Here is a 22,088-nt window from a genome sequence, read left to right as displayed (position 1 = left end):
GAGATCACAGACAGCATCTACAAAAATAACATAAGAATAAATGCTCTCCTAATTGGATATCTGATAAGAATCAATAAATAACTTTCATGTTCATGAGGCAACTTGATTCTATGATGCCAGGTGGCACTTTTCACATAATTTAGCTTCAACATATCCATTTCCATAAGAACATAGTTAACTCTATTTTTAAAATGAATCTTAGCTACTACTGGTTCAATGCCATTAAAATATTCATAAGAGAATCCATAAAGTGGAATTAGACACATTTTCATGACACCAAATAGATCCTTCCAACATACTCACTGAAATTTTACTTCAATACGAAATGTACTTAAAGACAAAATGGCTGTTATGATCATCAGCTGTGGCCAGTTCTTCAACAGAATATTACACATTTGTGCCTATGTACCTGCTTTATTTATTTATTTCTATCATTTCTATCCCGCCCTTCTCACCCGAAAGGACTCAGAGCGGCTCACAATCCGGCAAGATTCAATGCCAATATACAATACAAAAAGATAAAACATAAGCAATTAAAACAGTTAAACAATTTTATGGCACAAGTCTTTAACTCATTTACAATCCTGTGGTAGAGGATTTGAGGGATTCCAAGGCTTAATCAAAACAACACTTAATCAAATTCAAACTGGTCCCACTGCTGACCTCTGATTCACATTGAGGATGTAAATTGACAATTAAAAGATTGATGAAAAATAATGCTTCTAAAATCTTTTTTAAAAACCTTTATTTACTAGTTTGTGTATACTTCAAATGACTGGAAATATCCACTACTCACCATTTATCTTGAAGAAATGAATGAGGAAGATTCCCCAAGTGGTAACAGGGTCCAATCTTATTGCACATTGCATTGCGGGTACCAGTGGATTGAAAAATAATAAATTAACAAAGGCATTACATGGATTTGAGTCAATATAATTTCTTGAAGAACTTAGAAAACCAAGAATGTTTTGGGACTGAAACAGCTTTGTCAAGTACTGTGACCCTCACTGCAATGTAAATACTCTTCAGTCCATTAGATAAAGAATAGTCTGGTTTCAGAGTCGTGAAATTCACAGTTTTATTTGAACTTCATAAAGTCAGATGAAAATATAAACAGAAGGTATCTCAGGGCAATAATACTGTCTTGAAAATTGTTTATGTGTATCCCTAATTTGTTCAGATAGTGGTTATTTACAGAGAGTCACTGTAGTATATTAATGAGTAGCTTATCTTCTATGAAACCATCTGCATTGAAATCTATCAATGAAGTCTTGTTGTACAAAAAGCAACATCTTTTATAGATACTCCTTTAATTTCAAAGTAGCCATGGTGTAGTAGTTTAAGTCTTGGACTATGACCCTGAAGATTAAGGCTCAGCCATGGACCATGGGCATGTCACACTTTCTTGGTCTCAGAGAAAGACCCATTAGGTTCTCCTTAGGGTTACCATAAATCAGTAATGACTTGAATCCAAAGATCAACTATGTGTAACAGTAGTTGATGCTTAATGCATAATTCCTAATGACATCACTGGGAGCTGCCCTTGGTAACGCCACAATGAACCACTCCTATGATATCATAAGGGGTCATCTCAACCTCAGCATCAAAACCTCCATTTTTTCTCCTGCTTAGAAATTACACTTGGAATTAAGGAAGAAAGTGCTTCTGAACATCTTGAACCTATGGCTCTCAATTTGTTCGTACTAGAATTAAATGTAATCTCACTGCCCTTTCACACAAAAGTTCACTTCAGGTGATTACCACAAGGTTTATTAATTACAGCATCCTCATTTAGATTTGGGGTGGAATGGGATCATTATGTCATGATTATTGTTAAACTGGAAACTGAAGCCCTTACCAGTCTATTAGATATCACTGAAAGGGTTATGAAGTGATCTGATCTGCTCACTCATTCAGTAGAGTGTCCTTTCTTTTCACATATATTTAAAGTGAAATACAGCAAATAAGTTCAGAAAAGAGAACCTATATTCTTGTATGCAACTATGTAGATTGTGGTTTCAGAATTTCAACCAAGCAGTAATTGTGTCCTTAATTATCATGTTTTATGCTGTTACCATCATTGGAGGCTCTCTGAAATGCTTTTGTCCCAAGTATGTTCATGTTTGTATCCTTTTGCTGATTCTGTAAAAAGGTGAGACACTTTTTACAAAGGAGTTTGAATTAGAGCTAAATGGGAAACAGCCACAAGCACAGGAGGTTGTAGGCATGAAGAACTGCAGCCCTTTGTTGGAAGGGAATAAAATCAGCAGCAGTTTTATTACAGAAAGACTGAACAGAAGGAGAATGTCATTGTAAAAAGAAATGAGAAGAAAGAGGTTTAGAGCACTGAACAGAATTGCCACTTGGGGCTCTCATCTTTGAATCAATGTGTTTATGTGCTCGCAGCAAAATGTTATTCTCATCTGTATATTTTTATCAAGTTTTTCCTATATTATTCCACAGAAGTCATTAAGTCCCAGAAAAAAGGAAAGATAAATGAACAAAGATAACTATTTAAATAGTGCACCAAGACACTTCAATTTTCCAGTTCTTTAGCTGAACCATCTTTCTCTCTTAAGGATCATTTACATTGAGCAGTTTAGTTTGGTGTAAGTATACCCTGAAGCAGCGCTGAATCTGACATATTCATGCTGAATCCCAGAATGTTGTTCAGATGTCCTGATGGAATATCCACTCTACTGGGATAGTCCAGATCTCATCTCCTCCATGCCATTACCACTGTTACTCCTAGCTAGCCATGGAGCTCTGTGTGAGTTCCTGACTATTGCAGGCACTTCAGGTGACATCAGAATGGGGCACTCACACAACCAGCAATGGGTGGAGGCAATCTCCCCTTTTTTCTAGTCATGGCAGCAACCCATTCTGACATTAGCAGAGGTGCCTGTGTGACTATTATCACCTGGTCATGTGGGCACCTCTGGTGATATCAGAATTGTGTGACCAGGAAGAATAAGGGGAAATTGCCTCCATCCTTGTTGCTGGTTGTGTGGACACCCCATTCTGATGTCAACATCTGGACAATGGCTAGGACCAATGCAGGCAAAGTCAGTTTAAAACAAAATATATCCATGATGCTCATTGAAAGTCACATCACAGGAACAGACAGCCTTCCATTTGAGGTGGGTCCATGTTTTGGTGTGTTTTTGTTTTGTTTTGTTTGCAAAATACACAGAGTATATAAATAGAGATATAAACAGATATGGATTGATGAAGTAGCTAAATCTTCAGAAGTACCCCTCCAAAATATTTTAAACCATGCAGCTCCTCATGTCTTGGAGGTGCGGGTCCTCTTACAACTGTTGTTGCAGCTCATAACACTAGTAGAAAAGGGCTGGATGTCTTCACTCAATGCTCTGATCTCCAGCATCTCAGAAATTACTCTTTTTGGATGCCTGCATGGCTTGAAGGTAGGTGTTGAGAGGCTTTTTTAGTCATTGAAATGATATAACAGCTGTACAAGTGAATTAGTGTAATTGCAATGTCATAAATTGGGCTTTCAAACTCATACTTACTGAAGAGAACTCCAAAAAATGAAAATAAAATGTAAGAAGCATTCAATAAAATGTCTAACAAATTAGTAGTGATAGCAAGATGCTCAAAATAAAGTGACAGAACAGTACTATTTCACCTTCCCTCTGAAAGAAATAAGAATCTGTCTGCTGAACTTCCAATGAAAGGAATTATAATGAACAGATGGCAGCACATGAGATCTGAAATCATGTTGATGCAGATGTTATACAGAATCTGCTAGCTATTTCTCTCAAAAGTGGAATTTCCACATTCAGTTCAAGTAGAATAATACATGTGGTGCCACTGCACATGCAGATACACAATCATGACAAATGTATATACATGGCACATTGTAAATAAAGGCACATGTGCATTTGACTGTGCATTCAGTTGCACATTATAGTATCTTGATTCAGTTGCACAATTTTGACAAATCAAAACAAGTGTTGCATGCATCCTTGAAGGAGGACTTGGGCAAGGATGTTGTGCTTTTTACTGATGATGAAGCTTATTGTTGTTGTGTATCCTGAATTAAGACAATCCTAAGGTTTTCCTGGCAAGATCTCTTCAGAATGAGTTTACTTTTTCCTTGCTCTGAGGCTGAGAGAATGTGAATTGCCCAGTGTATCCAGGGCTGAGCAGGGTTTCAAACCTTGATCTCCCGGTGTCCAACACTCAAACCATTACCCTACACTAGTTCAACATAAAAGATGCTACCTTTTTCACAGGAAGGGTTCATTGATAGATTTTAATGCTTTGATGGTGTTATAGAAGAGAAGGTACTCCCTGATCCACACGTTTAGCTTTTAAATGATTGATATCACCATATTGAAGGCAGTCTAAAAGTAATTAAGTGGGAAATTGCATTTTCACTGTGATGTCAGTAAATAGACAAACCCTTGAACCCACTGGAGTTTACAGGCTATTTTCCGGAGTAGTCCAATGTAAAATACATTACAGTAGCTTAGAATAAAGAGCATAAATAGCAGTGGCTAGATCTTTGTTTCCCATGAAGATTTGGAAAATCAACTAGTATTGATAAAAGGAATTGAGGATCATAGAAGCTAACCTACTATGCACAAGAAACCTTGGGTGAAGGAATGGGAGAGAATTGGCAAAGAAAATGTAGAAATTGGCTAATATAGTTTTGTGGCAGTGAGAATCACAATAGCAAAATCTTGGAAGGGTGAAAAAGAACTACTTATTAAGGATTGGAGAAGAAAATTAGTTAAGTATATTCAAATGGCCAAGATCTCCAATGGCATAAGGGGAGGAAACAAAGAAGACTTTACTAGAAAATGGAGACTGGCATTGGGTAGCAAAAAAAAAAGAAGACAAAATTATATTTGAATTAGCCGAACAGGGGATTTTTTTAAAGTAATGATAAGGACAAATTTTCATTAGATAAGAGTTCCATATGGTGTGGGGTTAGAAGTCATGGGTGGTGGTTCACGGGTGGGAATGGGGAGGTGGTAGGACCGGGGAAATAATACTTGTATTTGGATTGCTGAATTTACAAGATTGTAGGTTTCTTTTATCTTTTTCATATATATCACAAAAAATATACCAAAAAAGGAATGTGAGTCCACTGTGAATACAATGATGAAAGAATTGTGAATCTGATCTCTAAAATGAATTATGGCCCATAAAGAGCAGCAATTTCCTCCAGTCAAGCATTTGATAAAAGCTATGGAGAGTGTCTTAGTCTTGTCAGGACTGAGCTTCAATTTATTCACCTACACATGGTCTGCAGTTTAAGACAGAGCTCTCTCTACCTAGATCGTAAATAATAAATCAGCTGAGGAGTAAAGGCTGCACAGAGATCATGAACAGCAATGCCCCACCTCTGGGAACAATAGACTACATGGAAATATGTAAGAGGAGATTCTTTATCAACATATCCTGTTGTAGAATGGCCTCATCACCTTGGAAACCCAGTTGGCATGAATACTAGTTGAACCACTGCAAAATATAGCTTTTTATAAAAGCTATTGACATCTAAGGAACTTGTCCAGCTCTCTACAGAAATATGATTATGAACTCCTTAAGATTATTTTAATAGCTTTATATGTTTTCAGGCTGTTTTAAATTATCCTTTATAGTTTTATATTGTTTTCTATTAATTTTATCTGTGTAATATCCTGGGATTTTGTGCTCCAGGGGAAGATATATATTTTAATAAAGCAAATACAAATAATACAAAGAAACCTACCCATAAAGCAAACAGTTCACTAAAGAGGACAAAAATGTTTCATTCTCCCAAACAAGACCAATTTTTGACCTATATAATAAGTTTTCATCCCACAGATGCCCAGGATTGCCCAGTGACTGTTTCTTTGTCTTCTCCCATAATGGCACACAGAAAATTTATCTACAGCAGGAGTGGGAATCATGCAGCTTGTGAGCAACATACAGAGCTTTGAGGGGTGCTATGCAGCTTCTGAAAGCCACAAAGTATCCCACATATCCCTGACCTCTGCTAATAAATTCACTGAAAACCCTGAAATATTGGGGAGAGATTAGGGCCTTTCAACCTCTTTCAGAAATTACCTTGAAACAGTCCTCATTTATGTTAAAAGTTATGTAACTTCTGATCCACCATTAAGCATCCTTTAACCTGAAGTCAGCTTCCAGAAGTCAAACCTGCATATTCAGAGGATGTCCAGTGACTTTCAGGCCTTAGTAAGATATAAAGCAATCTCAGCTGGTTTAACCCCACATTAAGTAAAATCGGGGAATGCTTGACAATTCTGAGCAGCCTCACACTCCAAAGTGAACTGGTCTGCTGTTCACATAGGCCAGCACAATTATTCCCCTTTCTTGAACTCAGCATCTTAGGAAAAAGAGATTGGATTGGCGCCATGTCATCCTCAATACCTCTGTGAGCTCATCAGCTGGCTGCAGCAGTAATGAGAGCAACAGGACAAGCAAGGCTGAATCAGTTGCAGCTCAACTGGATTCTGTCCCCACCACTGCCACGAGTTGGGAGTGAAGCATCTGAACAGCACTGTGGCATCTGGGGCCAGTCTAGTAGCAGCCTCCAAAAAGGCCGTCCCCCATGCCCTCACCAAATATGCCCCTGATTGTGATGGGTCCAAGACCTTCCAAAGATTTTAAAACAGGTTCTAAATACCTTAAAGCACCATATCATGTCTGATCATGGAAGTTACCTGTTGTAGCCCAACCTGCACCTGAGCCATCAGGTGAGTCTGAGGTTGAGCCTGTTCAGCCTGTGATTTTCCCTGCTCCTGACTTGGTGATTGTTCCTGCACCTGACTTGTCAAAGGACTTGGGGTTTGAGCCTGAGATCCCTATGCAGCTAGAGTTGGACAAAACTGCTGTTCCAGGCCAGCCAGAGTTTGGCTCGAAGGATTCTGGGAACAGGCACACAATGGTTTCAAACCGGCAGCTTGAACCACATTCCTTGCGGTTGAACCTTCCTTTGCCAGATGGGTATTCTAATTGTGATAATGAGCTTGACAAAAAGAAAGCGATATGTCAGCAAAGAAGAGAAAGGGAGGTTTTCAGGTGCAGCAAAAGGCTGTTATTGAGAAAGAATAATGAACAAACTTCCCACGGGAAGAGGCCTTGAGTTTAGCCTTAAGAAGAGCTGCTTCTGTGAGAGATTTTCAGCAGTAATAACTTTGCTCATCGAGAGAGAGATATCCCCGTTTCATGCTTCACAGAATCCTGTTTCATGTTCCTGTGGACTTCCATGTCAAGTTATGTAGCCTTGTGTCTTGAGTTTTGTTCCAGTCTTTGTTCCTGCTCTTGGGGATTTTTGGATTATCCAGTCATTGCCCCTGTAGGTTTGCAGTTTGAATTTCCTTCTCCAGCTAAGATCCTGTCTTGTGTTCCAGTATTGATCCTGTTCCTTAGACAAATCTTGGTGCTTTGATTCCTGCGTTCCAGTTTGATACCTTTTTGGACTAATTTCGATATCCTGTTTGGACTCTGTTCTTTTATGTGACTTTCATGGACTCTTGCTTCAAGAGTCTCAAGTATTTTGTACCTTGTGGATTTGAGCCTTGTTTCATTGACTTTGAACCCTGTTTTGCTCTTGTATGCATATAATCTTCAATAAACAGCTTGCTTTGCTTATATTCTGGGGCTCCAGTGTGGTTTTGAGGTGCCTCTGCAGCCTAGGAGTGCAACATTAAGCCTGGTCAGTCACAGTTGTAGTCTATATTTGATAGGAAGGGAATAGTTACTTATGAACATATCTTGCCTAAGAAAACTCTATACAATCATAAATCAAGCTGAAGACATGCTCTAAGGATGTATGGAGTGATACAATCTGAATCAAATGTAAGACAATATGTCCCAATCATATACTTGGGTATACCCTAAGTTTTTCCCATGTTAGCCATATGACATATTAATTTTCATATGAAATATCTACAACATTCATGTATACATGGATGTTGTGCAATTTTGTGTTCATATATCTTATGGCTGCCATATTACCCAGTTCACCTAGTTTCACCAGATTCTAGATTTCCCAAACAATTTTTATTTGGATGATTAGCTTGGTTGGATTACAAGTTTCATGTTTTAAAAAGCCTCTACACTTTGTAGAAGCCAGGATATAGGATAAAATGTGTAGTCACTATTAATTTTGTGAGAAACAAGTATGTGTCTCTTTTGTGTCTTTTGCCAATAAGTTATGTTACATGCATATGATGACGTTTTCATACATTTATAATTGTAGACCCATATTTAGAGGGTTGGCAGATGTGCTAAGTGAGGCAAGTAAGGAAGAACAGGTGCATTAGCAGTTCCAAGAGAGGGAAGCATGTTGTAGGGGCAAAGAGGGCAATCCCCATCATGTGATTCCTGTAATATTTTCATATATCTATAGCCTTAGAAAACATGAATCCCCCCCAAAAAAACTGACAGTGATTGAGTAGTCATATCACATTATGTGCCTGTGTTGTTATTAAATCAGGAATATATATGACCTGATTTCTTCTCCATATAAACCCACACAACAACTCACAAAAGGTACATATATTGAGAGATAGTGATAGGCTAAGGACACTCAGAGCCTTCCACATAGTCGTATAACCCAAAATATCAAGGAAGAATATCCCACAATCTCTGCTTTGAACTGGGTAATCTGAGTCCACACTGCCATATATTCCAGTTCAAGGCAGATAATGTGGGATTCTATTCAACTGTGTGGAAGGGGCCTCAATAATTCAATGACCAAGCAGAGATCTAAACTTACTTCAAGTCCAACATGAGAAGTACTACCTTATACTGGTTTGCTCATATCAATGTATACTGAGAAAAGTTGTCAGTCTCCAAAGTGTGATGTTGTTGGCCCTTTTAGGTTGTAATTTTTGTAGGTTGAGGTCAAATTCAGATGTTTCACTGTTGTTGAAAATACAGGGTGTATAACCCCAGAGAACTTCTAATTGGAAACTTTGACCCTCCAGACCACTTGATCTTAACATTCTTAATGAAAAAGGCATTCTGTATTTAGTCTTTTTATGTCTAACAGGTCCGGCCTTCCTTTATGATAGAGTAAGGCAAAAAACTTAGACAGTAGATACTGAGGAGTAGCCCCTCTGCCCGTTCGTTTCAAGCCCCAAGATAGTCCCCTCTTGAAGGACGTGCTTCAAAAGCTGCTATCATTTTGCTCTCAGTGTTGCATTAGAGCCCTGAAACACTTTTCACCACAATCCACACCCTGTCCAGTTAATTGAATGAGTAAAATTTAGTAGAAAAATTATATAAAAATAAGCAAATATTAAAAAGAGAATCAAAGTCCCAAAAGGTATTTTCAAGATAGCCAAGAGTCCAAAATTCTTTCAAATACAATCTCAAGAGCCAATCCACAGACAAGATAGCATAAATCCAAGTCAGGCAATCTATACCACACATGAACTAGAAAAAGGAACAAATCTATACACTTGAATTCCAATTTCAGAGGTGGTTCAACCGCTAGGCCAACTAGGCAGTTGCCTGTGGCGCCATCTTGTTGGGGGCGCCATCGAGGCAACTCCTGTCTCCTGACGCCTGCCTCCGCAAGGTATTGAACTGCTTTTTCTGTTGATTTGTTGTAAAACATGATGTTTTAGTGCTTAATTTGTAAAATCTTAATGTAATTTGATGTTTAATAGGCTTTTCCTTAATCCCTCCTTATTATCAAACATTTTTGCTTATCCAACGCTTTTATTTTTCAGTGATTGGTTTTGGGGGGGGGGGGGGGCGGCGCCAAAATTCTGTTCGCCTACACTTGAAAAATACCTAGGGCCGGCTCTGAATAAGACCAAGAACCGAGAGCTGTTCACCTGAATACAATGTTGCTCTCACAAAGGATTGTATCAGCAGAAACCACTTTAAAAAGCCTCAATCCCTTCCATGACATCATTCTCCGCACACCTGTTTTTCCTCTCCTTATTTCTATGCCTTTGGGGAAAGTGAGTCTGTCTTTGTTGCCTGCTCTGCCTCCAAAGTTTTAAGTGCCTTGATCTGGACAAACACTTGTCTCTCACATTTCTTTCAGCCTGCACTTCTGGCAGATTCTCATGAGAACTGATATCACTTTCTCCAGTCTCATGGGAACTGACAGAAGATTCCAAAACAACTCTCTACAGACCACTTCTAACCTCCTCTGGGCCTTCTGAATCTATCCTATCTCCTATCTCCTTCCTCATCTTCTGAGCACTCAGAATCTGACCAGGCTACAACACTCAGATCTTTCAAAATTGACCAGTTATGAGTGTTGAATTAAGAATGGTAGCCAGCCATTCAGTTTATGTATGTGAAATGTAGGGAGGCACCATCTTGTACTTTGCTTCAGGCAACAGAATGACATGGGCTGGTCCTGATGCCTTTGATTCTTACCATTTCAGGTGATAAATACTCTTATTTCTTTTTAATTTCTGAATGTCCATCAAACTGTTAACAAACTAATGCAAGCCAGTTATCCAATGATATGAATTTTTATTGTTTCAGGTGATTATATAGTCATGACTATATACTTCGATTTAAGTAGAAGAATGGGATACTTCACAATTCAAACATACATTCCCTGTATATTAACAGTTGTCTTATCCTGGGTATCGTTTTGGATTAAAAAAGATGCTACGCCAGCAAGAACAGCCTTAGGTAAGATTTTAGAGGGGGGAGACCTGTTTGATGTATATGACTCTTTCATAGGTTCCGTTGTAATGCAGAACTTCCTTCTAATTTACAGTAGGCAATTGCTTTATAATTATTTGATATTTATGGCATTCATAAACTCAATCTACCTTCTGCACATATAGGCATATTCCTGGCTGCTACACCAAGCCCCTAGTCCCAGTATAATTAAAGTATTTGAAGTATTGAATTCCCACAATTCTCTATTCTATCTGTATTCTCACTTGTACTTTCCTAGTCTTATTATTTGTGCCCATTATAAAAGCTATACAAACTTATCAGAACTTTTCTTCAGGTTGATGTTAAACAAATAGAATTGAGGAGGAAAATGAGAAGAAGAAAAGGATGAATATACCCTAAAGGCATCTTATCCAATTTGATTTTTTGTAATTGGATGGGAGACAACCAGTTACTACCAGGACCTGTAGTCTATGGTCCCTTCCACACAGCTGTATAAAATCTACATTGAACTGGATTATATGGCAGTGTGGACTCAAATAATCCAGTTCAAAGCAGATATTGTGGATTATCTGCTTTGATATTCTGGGTTATATGGCTGTGTGAAAGGACCCTATATTTCAGAGGAAGAAACTGACAAAACCACCCCTGAGGATTCCTTGACTTAAGAAAAACCTAGGAAATTCATGGGCTCCCCAATAGACAGGAAGCACCAGTCACCCCACCCCATTTTAAAATCGTTCTAATCCATTGAGGATAGGATTTATGATGAAAATCTTCCCACAACAGTTAAATGTCGAAACAGTCATAAAAAGGAGGGGGGAGAAGAGGGTCTGAGATTGTCTTCTGAGTGCAGGAACCAGAATATTATATTTCAAAAACACAAAAACATGTGGGATAAAATCTGTCAGAATCGCTTGCTTTGGATTGTATCAAAGACGTGGGCAAATGGGCTGTCTTGTGGGCAATTTCCTAACCAGCAGCGAGTCCTCAGTACTCTGCCATAATGCAGCCACTCGATCCTTTTCAGTAATTTTCTTTAAAAAATTAAAATTAGGAAATATCACTTGCCTTTTAAACACAAATCTCAATACTGCTCACCTGTGATGTCAAAAACCCATTTTTTAAAAGAAGGGGGAGAGGGCAGAGACTCTACTTGCTCGTGGGATAAGGATGAAAATGGTTAGTAATAGAGAAACAAGCAAATTCAGATGACATGTGAGAAGTAATGAATAACAAAACAGTTATTTGTAATGCTGTAGGAAAAAACACACCATGTTTAAATGTTGCAACCCCCACACACACACTCACACACACATGGGCCACGTAGTTTTCAGCTTGTAACTAACATTATAAAAAGTTAAACATGCAAGCCTTCTAGTATGTCATAGTAAATATGATATTGTGAATTTTATACCATAAGAATTGAATAAAAGATGTAAAAATATTGCATTTTATAACCATTTGGAGTTCTTGGATTGTGTGTATTGCAATTGTTAATTTTTTCTCTGTAGTGGAAACAACCAATAGTTTTGGAATGATGAGATTTAAATACACTCATTTACACAAGAACTTGCTGATTCTCATTCATAATTATCTTCTTTGGGTTTATTGGATGAGGAAAATAACTATTAACAGCTTGGAATAATCCAGTTTTACTGCTTACTTAAAGCACCCTAAAATACGCACTATACAGCAGAGGTAGGGGAAGTGCAGCTTAGTAATTACAGAAGAGTCCCGCTTATCCAACTTCCGCTTATCTGACACACCGTATTATCCGACACCCGGGGCGCCCTCCCTTCTCACTCATCCCCTCCCGAGCCAGCGCAGCAAAGGTGGCGGCAACCATTTTCCCTTGCTCGCTTGCTCACTAACCAGGCTGGGTCCTGGGTCTGCTGCCACTGCTGCCGCCCACCCTCACTCGCTCACTCACTCACCGGGCTGGGTCCTGGTTCTGCCCTTGCATCTGGGACCCAGTCCAGTGAGTGAGCCAACAAGCGAGGGAGGGTGGGCAAGCAGCAAAGGAGCAGCGATGACAGAAGCTTCCTCCTCCTCTCCCTCAACAGCCAGCCTGTCGAGGGAGAGGAGGAGGATTGTGAGGAACAGTGGCGGGGCACCCTCCAAGCCTCACTTAGGAGCTGCACTGCCCCCACTGCTTGTCCTCTTCCTCCTCTCCCTCGAGAGCCAGCCTGCCGAGGGGGAGGGGGAGGAGGACAAGGAAGAAGAGGAGGCTCTTCCCCTGGCTCCTTCTTCTGGCACTCTCCCTATTATCCAACATTCTGTCCGACAGTTTATGTCAGATAATCGAGACTCTACTGTATGTTGAATTATCCCTAACTATTAGGAATAGGAGTCCAACAACCAGTGGAGAGTCAAAGATTGGCTACACATAAATACTCGTACCTCTTTAGACTCTAACCCTAGAGTCTAAGTGGTTTCATTCAACCACTTGATTCATCATACGTGTCTTTGCAAGCATCCTAGGACACTTGCAACACAGTTGATCCACAGAGCCCTATGCCACCCATCATACGACACACACTAACTTCTGGCAGAGCTTTGTCATTCAGCTGTAGTGCAAGCAACCTAGGATGCTTTTCCCAGAACACTGGAGGCTTCCTGTGTTCCATTGGGAACAACTGGGCCAGCATGGGGGGAAGCCACATGGTAATGCTTCCACACAAGTGATGGAGGAGTATTGCTGTAGGTGAGGTGGGAGGCCAAGATTGCCTGCTGCTCTAACGTTTCTCCACAGAGGCTGGCAAACTGCCTCACGTGCCCTCATTAATGTGATGAGGTTTGAACTTGAAAAGAGCCATCCTAAATGCCTAATGGATCATTATTATACCTCCTGTAAAGTACAGCATGAAAACTCAGGATTCCTTGTGTAAATATTTCCCAAAGCAGCCCTGGGATTCACACATTTTTTCTGAATCCCAGGCCACATAACTGTGGAATGTGCATCTGCTCCACAGGAGTGGTATGCAGCTCGCCTGGTCATATGGGTGCCTGGTTCTGACATCAGCAAAGTACCCGTTTGTACAGAAAGCAGGAGAGGAGATTATGGTAACATGGGCATTTTTACAGATGTTAGAACAGGACGTCTATGCAATTATCTTGTTGAGGCAGCTCCACTGGCTGCCAGTCTGCTTCCGGGCTAAATACAAAGTGCTGGTACCTTTGAAATCCTAAAAGGCTCAGGTTCAGGCTACTTGACTGAACATATCTCCTCTTACACACCAGCCCAGGCACTGTGGTCAGTGGAGGAGGCCCTGCTCTCAGTCTCACCGCCATCTCAAGTGAGGCTGATGGGAACGAGAGAGAGGGCCTTCTCCGTGGTTGCTCCCTCCTCTGAAACTCCCTTCCTAAAGAAATAAAGCTGGCCCCCTCCCTCCTCTCCTTCAAAAAACAACTAAAGACTTACTTATGCTCACTTGTATATGGAGAGGAGGAGGATTAGATAATGAGAGATCAGTACCAGGCCCCTGGTTGAGAACTATTTCAGATTTGGACTCTCCTTGTCCATGCCAGCCCAAGGACCATCATTTGCCTACACAACCAACCCACACTGTTTTGTGAACTCTAGTTGGCTGTTGTAAATTAATGTGGATGTTTGCTTAGATTTTATGCTATTATATAATTTTGTTTGACTACGTCTAGTTTAATTTTTTGATGTTAGTAATCTATGATGTTGGGTTTTAATTTGGTGTTAGGTTTTTAATGTTATTTTCATATGCGGGGTTTCTCTGGGATTTTATGTCAGTATTTTTTTGTTTTGTTGAGGCATTGAATGTTTGCCATTGTATGTTGGAATCTGCCCTAAGTCCCCTCGGGGAGATAGGACGGAATACAAATAAATTATTATTATTATTATTATTATTATTATTATTATTATTATTATTATTATTATTATTGTTGTTGTTGTTGTTGTATCTGCCTTGATATTCTGGGTTATATGGCTGTGTGGAATGGCCCTTAGTACTTGACTGGAACTATTCAACCGACAGAGAAAGCAAACCAAATGAATCTAATATAAATGGTTAGGGAAGCATGATATGCAGCGCCAGTTGGAATATTTATTTATTTATTTACAGTATTTATATTCTGCCCTTCTCACCCCGAAGGGGACTCAGGGTGGATCACATTATACACACATAGGGCAAACATTCAGTGCCCATAAACACATCAAACAGAGACCGAGACAGACAGACACAGAGGCAATTTAACCTTCTCCTGAGGGGATGTTCGATTCTGGCCACAGGGGGGAGCAGCTGCTTCATCACTCACTCTGATGGCACTTCCTTATTCCAGGTCGTAAATTAGTTAAATTTGCGTCCCCACTTTTTATAAGTGATATCTTATTTCCTTCTTGATAGATGCAACTATATTTCGGGTTGCTAGGTCAGCAACAAGCAGGGGCTATTTTTTATTTTTAATTGACGGGTGCTCACCCCGCCACGGGCTGGCCTCAAACTCATGACCTCATGGTCAGAGTGATTTATTGCAGCTGCTCAACAGCCTGCGCCACAGCCCGAATAATTTCCTAAAAGTTATTTCATGTATTAACTTCCTAGTTATACTCTTTCTCAGAATTTATGAACTGAACTAAATAATTTTTTATTATATTTCTGAGAAAGAACATAAGCTATGAATTAGAGTTTAGCTCTTTTCCCACTGGTTAGAACAAACTCTTTTCTTAGCTAATGACAAAGGTTATCTTATCTTGCTAATGACAATTCAGAGCTGTGGAGAGTTGTGAGCCAGCAAAATAGCGCGCGCACACGCACACACAATGTTCAATTAACCATGAATGCACACATTTTATTTTGAGCATTACCTGTTCCGATTTATTATGCAGGATTCATACCATCCATTTCATACTCTAAGAGCCAGGTCACAGCAAATTATTTTGATATCTGAGGCAGTATTTATTTATTTACCACATTTGTATCCCACCTTTCTCATCCCAAAGGGGACTCAGGGCAGTCTTACAACAGGCAACAATTCGATGCCATACACATATACATCCATAAAATAAACAAATACAGTTAAAATCCGGCATTTAAAAAATTAGTTATTAAAACATCAGTTAAAATCATGCAGTAGAGCCACACAAGTGTTCTTCACATTCCTAGAAGTTAATAAACAAAAGAATTAACTATCTGTTTATAACATTCAGAATCTGATACCCAAATCTATCACCTTACTGTGCTGAGTGATAACTTATTTCATATGCAATCTAAATATTGGATCATATCTCTTCCCCATTTTTTAAAGGATCTGGCCTCAAGGATGTCTTAATCTCTCCCTCTCTCTGGGCCCTTCCACGCAGAATATCAAGTCTTTTGTTACACTCATTTATAGTAATGAAGTATCGATACTTTAGAAACACTTTAGAAACGAAACACTGGAGGCCCCTAATTTTGTAATAACTTTTGAAACATTTTTTATCAATCACATAGCCCTACTTGCTATCACCTCAAAACATAATACATTGAGTTCAGATATATGCACATAGAACTGGGCTAGTGGGAACCTCTCCACTCTCCTTCTCACAGTAGTCCCACAGATCTCCTGGAAATGCTATACAGAGGGTCTGGAGATTGAGAAATCTTCCAAAATCAGAGGGAAACATCCAGTTATCAGCAGACATCTCAGAGTAAGTCTACACAGGCTTGAAAACCCACACTCATCCAAGGCCCTTCCACACAGCCATATAACTCAGAATATCAAGGCAGATAATCCACAATATCTGCTTTGAATTGGATTATCTGAGTCCACACTGCCATATAATACAGTTCAATGTAGATTTTATACAGTTGTGTGGAAGGGGCCCCATAGGTGACTCGTGGCTGTCTTCATAATATTCCTGCTCCAGAGTTTGCTTGAAGCTTTGGATCAATATGGACAGTTGGATAAAGTCTGATTTGGGTCAGTCCACTATCCACATAGGACACTGCTCTCAGCACAGAGAAAAGGGGAACACTCAGAGGTGGTTCTGCCACTAGAAGGGAGGGAGTTCACTAGAAGGAGCAGCCATTGAGGAGAGTCTCTTCTGTGTCTTCAGCAAACATGCCACATGTTTTAGCATTGTAGTAACTTGGAACTTCCATTCAGCATTTAGAGATAGAGCTTAGGCATCCAAAGAAATATGGCTCACAAAGTTACCAGTGGAATGGAAACACTGCCAAGTGTTCTAGTTATGAAAAATGTTCAATGTCTCTCTGTCTGTAAATGTTATAAATGTGGAGACTAACAGAAACTATTACTTAAGGGGAGGAATTTTTATTTTCAGGAGCAATGACCTTACCTCCCTCCCTGCCACTGCCCATAGCTATATTCTTGGAGTCAATCCAAAGTACTTGAAATGATTATGTATCAGATGTGAAATGTGTGACTCATCAGATGCTGAGACATCAAAGTGAATTGATCTCAGGCTATTTGTTCCCATGAGGCCAATATAGAAGAGTGGGACAGAATCCAGGTGCCTTCCACTGTTCTGAATAGGTGAGCCTTGTGACACATTGGACCGTTGTTATAATGGCAAATATTACATTAAGCAGGCACAGGCTTCTGGGATGAGTCATAGAAATTGCTCTCCTAAATAGGTCAAATGGAATTACAAGCTTTTTTTTTTTTGGTTGCAAAACATTACACAAAGTGACCAACATCCTGTTCCAGTAAAACTGCATGTGAGTGTGTGACATCAAGTTGTTTGTTGTTTTATGGTGACCCCATGAATTTCATAGGTAAGGAACACTTAGGCCCCTTCCACACAGCTGAATAAAATCCTACATTTCTACTTTGAATATTGTGGGATTTTCTGCCTTGATATTCTAGTTTATATGATTGTGTGGAAGGGCCCTTAGAACTGGCATTGCCATTTTCTACCTCTGAAATATAGCCATCAACATCTGGTACTTATTGGCTATTTCCCATCCAAGTATAACCAGGCCTGATCCTGCTTGCTTTCCAAGCTCTGCTGCCTTCTGAGTTATTAGGCTCTATATGATTGTGCAAATATATGCCCATTTTTCTTCATTCTTTGTCCCAAAACCTATCCTCAAGCAGCTCTCAGGCCCCAAGATGGGCTGCTGCTTCTTACCAGTGGGAAAGGAAGGGGAGGTCAGTTAAGATCACGAAGATAAAAATCATAGAATCATATTGGAAGTGACTACATTGGACCATCTAGTCCAGTGGTTCTCAACCTGGGGTCCCCAGATGCTTTTGGCTTACAACTCCCAGCAATCCCAGCCAATTTACCAGCTGTTAGGATTTCTGGGAGTTGAAGGCCAAAAACATCTGGGGACCCCAGGATGAGAACCACTGATCTAGTCTAACCCTCTGCCATGCAAGAAAAGCACAATCAAAGTATGCCTGAAAGGTAACAATCCAGCCTCTATTTAAAAGTCTTAAAAGAAAAAGCTGCCACCACACTCTGAGGCAGTGAGTTCCACTGCTGAACAGCAATTACAGTCATGGAGTTCTTCCTAATGTTCAAATGGAATGCAGCTGTAGTGGATTCCGTACCTACATGAGCCATCAACAAGGTTGTCAGAATGAAAACTGAAGCTGGTTCTTGTACTTTCAATGATTGTGTAGGCACCAGATCTCATCTTATCTTAGGAGCTAAACAGGGTCACCCTGCTTAATACTTGGATGGGAGAAAACCAACAAATACTAGCTGTGTAGGCTATATTTCAGAGGAAGGAAATGGCAGATCTACCTCTAAATATTCCTTCCTAGGAAATCCTATAAAATTCATGGTCTCACTATAAGTTGACAGGTAACTTGGGGGCAGAGCTGGCCCTAAGTATTTTTCAAGTGTAGGCGAACAGAATTTTGGCGCCCCCCTCCCCCCCCCCAAAAAAATCACCGAAACATTAAACATTAAATTACATTAAGATTTTACAAACTAAGCACTAAAACATCATGTTTTACAACAAATCAACAGAAAAAGCAGTATCAACTGCGCCCCCGTATGTTTTGCGCCACAGGCGACTGCCTAATTCACCTCATTGTTAGACCGCCTCTGCTTGGGAGCACACACATATAGAGAAAAAGAAATTTCAGCAGCTATTGCTCATTACCTGGCTAAATGGCAAGCGATGCCTGCTGAAATCCTTGCTTCTACAGAACTATTAAAATATAAGAGCTCTCTCTACTTTTCACTCTAAAAACACTACCCATCAATTATATAGCAGTGTGGAATCCTTCTCAAAATTCTGTCCCTTAACAAAACCCCAAGCACAGCCATATAATTCAGAATATCAAGGCAGATAATCCACAATATCTGCTTTGAACGGGATTATCTGAGTCTACACTGCCAACTCCACATTGTCAAGGGGCCTAAAAGACTACAAATGGCTTGCCCCGCTTACGCCACCTTTTTTCTTTACTGAGCTGAGTGTTGCTGGATTTCCCGCTCTTCTATTAAATTGGTCATAGGAATTGAGTCAAGGAGGGATCAAGCACAGCTGTGAATAGCTACCCCCCAGGCACACTCCCAAAGTGCAACAAAATGACAGAGCATGCTCTCAAATTATATTTTCACATTGCTTGACTTTTATCAAAGAACAAAAGTAGTGTAAATGTCAAGTGACTTTATGCAGCTGGGAAAATCCTTTCTGGTCTCAGCTTTCCAGAAGCTGCTTGCTGATCATAGAGAACCTCAGTTACCAATCTGATTATAGGGTGGCAGAGGTTAGAAGTTTAATCATAACACAGTATTATCTTTTAAATGTTTGGATGCTGCTCTGGCCAGGGGGAAGTACAGAAAGTTGAAAACAGTCAGTTGCAGAGAGTGGTATATGAAGGGTTTTTTGAAAAAGTTTCTGAGATGCCTGATACACAATAATAGCTGAAATAAAACATATTGGGAAGACTAAGACTATACTGTGTTACTTTTCAATATTCCTTCTAGCCATAACATCCAAGATAGTCATTATAGCATTGGTGGGAAATTACAGCATGAGTGGTCCTTTTATATGTTGTTGGACTACAGCTTCCAAACTTTTAGGCAGCATAGAAAATGATGGGGAATAATGAGAGTTGTAATCTAACGGCTAATCCAGACAGGCCCAAAATGTGGGACCTGTCTTGGTTTTTACTGGAGGCATCCAAATGATGCCTCCAGTAAAAATAAATTAATTTGGTTTTTTTGTTTTGTTTATTTCAACTGAACCAAATACCTCATTAGATTTGGGCCTTTGAAAGGCCTGGGTCTAATAAAGTATTGGGCCTGTGGGAACTGACTTCTGGGGTCGTGTTTTGCAAGTCAGTTTCCACAGCCATCTCAAACCTTTTGGGATCCTGGAAGATGACCACTCCCTCCCCCCAAGAAAGGTCAGTGGTCACCATAAAGCCTCTCCTTATGTCCTCCTGGTGTGAGAAAATGGCACCTGAGGAGATGGGAGGGGTGAGGAGGAAAATCCCTCCATGCTCCCCCCACTGTTTCCTCATGCATCATTTTCTCATGCCAGGAGGATGCATGGAGAGGCTTTATAGGACCTTTTTTAGGGGTATCGAGGCTTTGAGGTCACTTCATGCCATTCTGATTGAAATCTTGATGGCATGTAGCCACACACGCATCCCCCAGGAATCCGTTTTGGCATGGGTTTTAGGGCTGTGTAGAAATGCCCTAATACATCTAGACAGCAGCAGGTTAGGGAAGACTAGTGTAGCACCACATCGATCACTTTCCAAGTTAAAATACAACAATACACTTCCCTGACCTCAGGTTTACAGTCTAATTAAGACTTGACACAAAAGTAGAGGGAGATGGCAGTGAAGGGAAGGATTATAGACCTCAACACATTGAGGTTCTGAAGCCAGGGAACAGTGAGGGCATTCATTGGGCAGTGGAGCAAATCCAACAGGCAGCATGGGAACCCATTGCCTTGCACCCCGCATCAACCCCTTCTCCACCCCCACGAGGAGAAGCATACCCGCCCAGCTTCCCCCGTGCTTTCCTCGTTCTACCTTATGAGAGCAGCCTCCCATGTTCTCAGGGCCCTGTCATAGGATGCTTTCAACACAGAGCCAGGACGGAGCCCCGCCAGAAGCATCATGTGATGGGCTCTGTTCATCTCCATCCTGGCTTGCATGTTGATTCAAGTGGGTAAGGACTATCATTTGTTTCAAAGAGAAAATGTGTCCCTGCTGTCAATCTTTGATGGATAGTTGAAATGTCATTAACTATGTGTGACTCTTGGTTACATCATTGACTGGAAACCTCTTAAGGCTTTATACTACCATCTATTACAGGACTCTATCTTATCCATAACTAGGGATTATGGGAATGCAAATAAAGGGGTATTGAATATCTCCATAGTGTTGTGTATGGAGATATCCAATACCCCGTTATTTGCCAGGCTATGTCTGGACAGAGCTTTACTTCCAAGACAAAAGGTCAGTGAGTGGCTTAGGGAGATGCACTAAGAGAACTTGGTTGAACTGCCACTTGTCTGGTCCAATCCATGCTTCGGAATCTCATGTTTCACCATCTTCTAATACAGGTATGGGCAAACTTTGGCTCTCCGGGCATTTTGGACTTACTTCAACTCCCAGAAATCCCAGCCAGCTTACCAGCTGTTAGGTAATTGTGGGAGTTGAAGTCCAAAATACTTGAAGGACTGGAATTTGCCCATGCCTGTTCTAATAGGATCTCAGCCACTGAATCCAGCCTCAGTTTCCCATCTATATAATGACAAACCAAAAAACCACTTGGTTCCCATATTTGTCAGAAGAAAGTCATTGATTACCTCCAGTGTTTATTGTTCTAAAACAGAGCAACATGTAACATTCAAGATTAAACATACCAGATGATTGAAAAACAGCATAATAGAGATGAATCACATCTTTAAAGGTCTGCTTTTAAAGCACCATCCACTACTCTCCTATGATCGTTTTAAAACTATCTTTTTTAAAGTAGACCTGCTGATTCTGTTTGTTTGATAGTTTGGCACTTATTTGAGCCTGAAAAAGAAAGCCATCTGAGCAGAAGTAGCAAAGGGTGGCAGATTCCAATAATTTGCAATGAGCATTTGTTTTCTGTACTGGCAAAGGCTATCTGATCAAAGTGCCTGTGTATTTCTCTATCATTAATGCTAATTAATAGAATTAATAGAGAGGCCAAAAGTTCCCTGAGTGTAAGACCATTCGCCTCAAGTGAGAAACATCAGATAGAGGGTGCTTTTAGACAGAACAGAAACCCACATTGGCATACATTTCTGCCCCCCAAACCCAGGCTTTCCCAGGCTGGTTGGCTACATGCCATCCTGATTACTATACTAAACTACAAATAAAAAGCCTGTTCCTTTAAAAAAAAACAGGAGAGAACACTTCTCTAGAAATCTTTGAGTCTTTCAGAATGACTCTATAGCAGGGATGTCAAACTCATTTTCACCAAGGGCCACATCAGCCTTATGATTGCCTTCAAATTGCCA

The 22,088-nt window shown here is 40.2% G+C and overlaps 1 protein-coding gene across 4 annotated transcripts in view; it reads left to right on the top strand.

Annotated features, from left to right (window-relative positions):
- gabrg3 (gamma-aminobutyric acid type A receptor subunit gamma3) overlaps nt 1–22,088 on the top strand; it is a 506,296-nt gene that overhangs the window by 463,052 nt on the left and 21,156 nt on the right. For all 4 annotated transcript variants that reach the window (XM_062975361.1, XM_062975360.1, XM_062975359.1 and 1 more), the window contains exon 7: nt 10,498–10,650. In XM_062975361.1, coding sequence (XP_062831431.1) covers nt 10,498–10,650 — 153 coding nt within the window. The remainder of the gene's footprint in view (nt 1–10,497; nt 10,651–22,088) is intronic.

Source organism: Anolis carolinensis, chromosome 3 (genome assembly GCF_035594765.1).
Source record: "Anolis carolinensis isolate JA03-04 chromosome 3, rAnoCar3.1.pri, whole genome shotgun sequence".
NCBI classification, from domain to species: Eukaryota; Metazoa; Chordata; class Lepidosauria; order Squamata; family Dactyloidae; genus Anolis; species Anolis carolinensis.
Note: the sequence above shows the minus strand (reverse complement) of the source record. Positions and strands in the feature narration are given on the sequence as shown.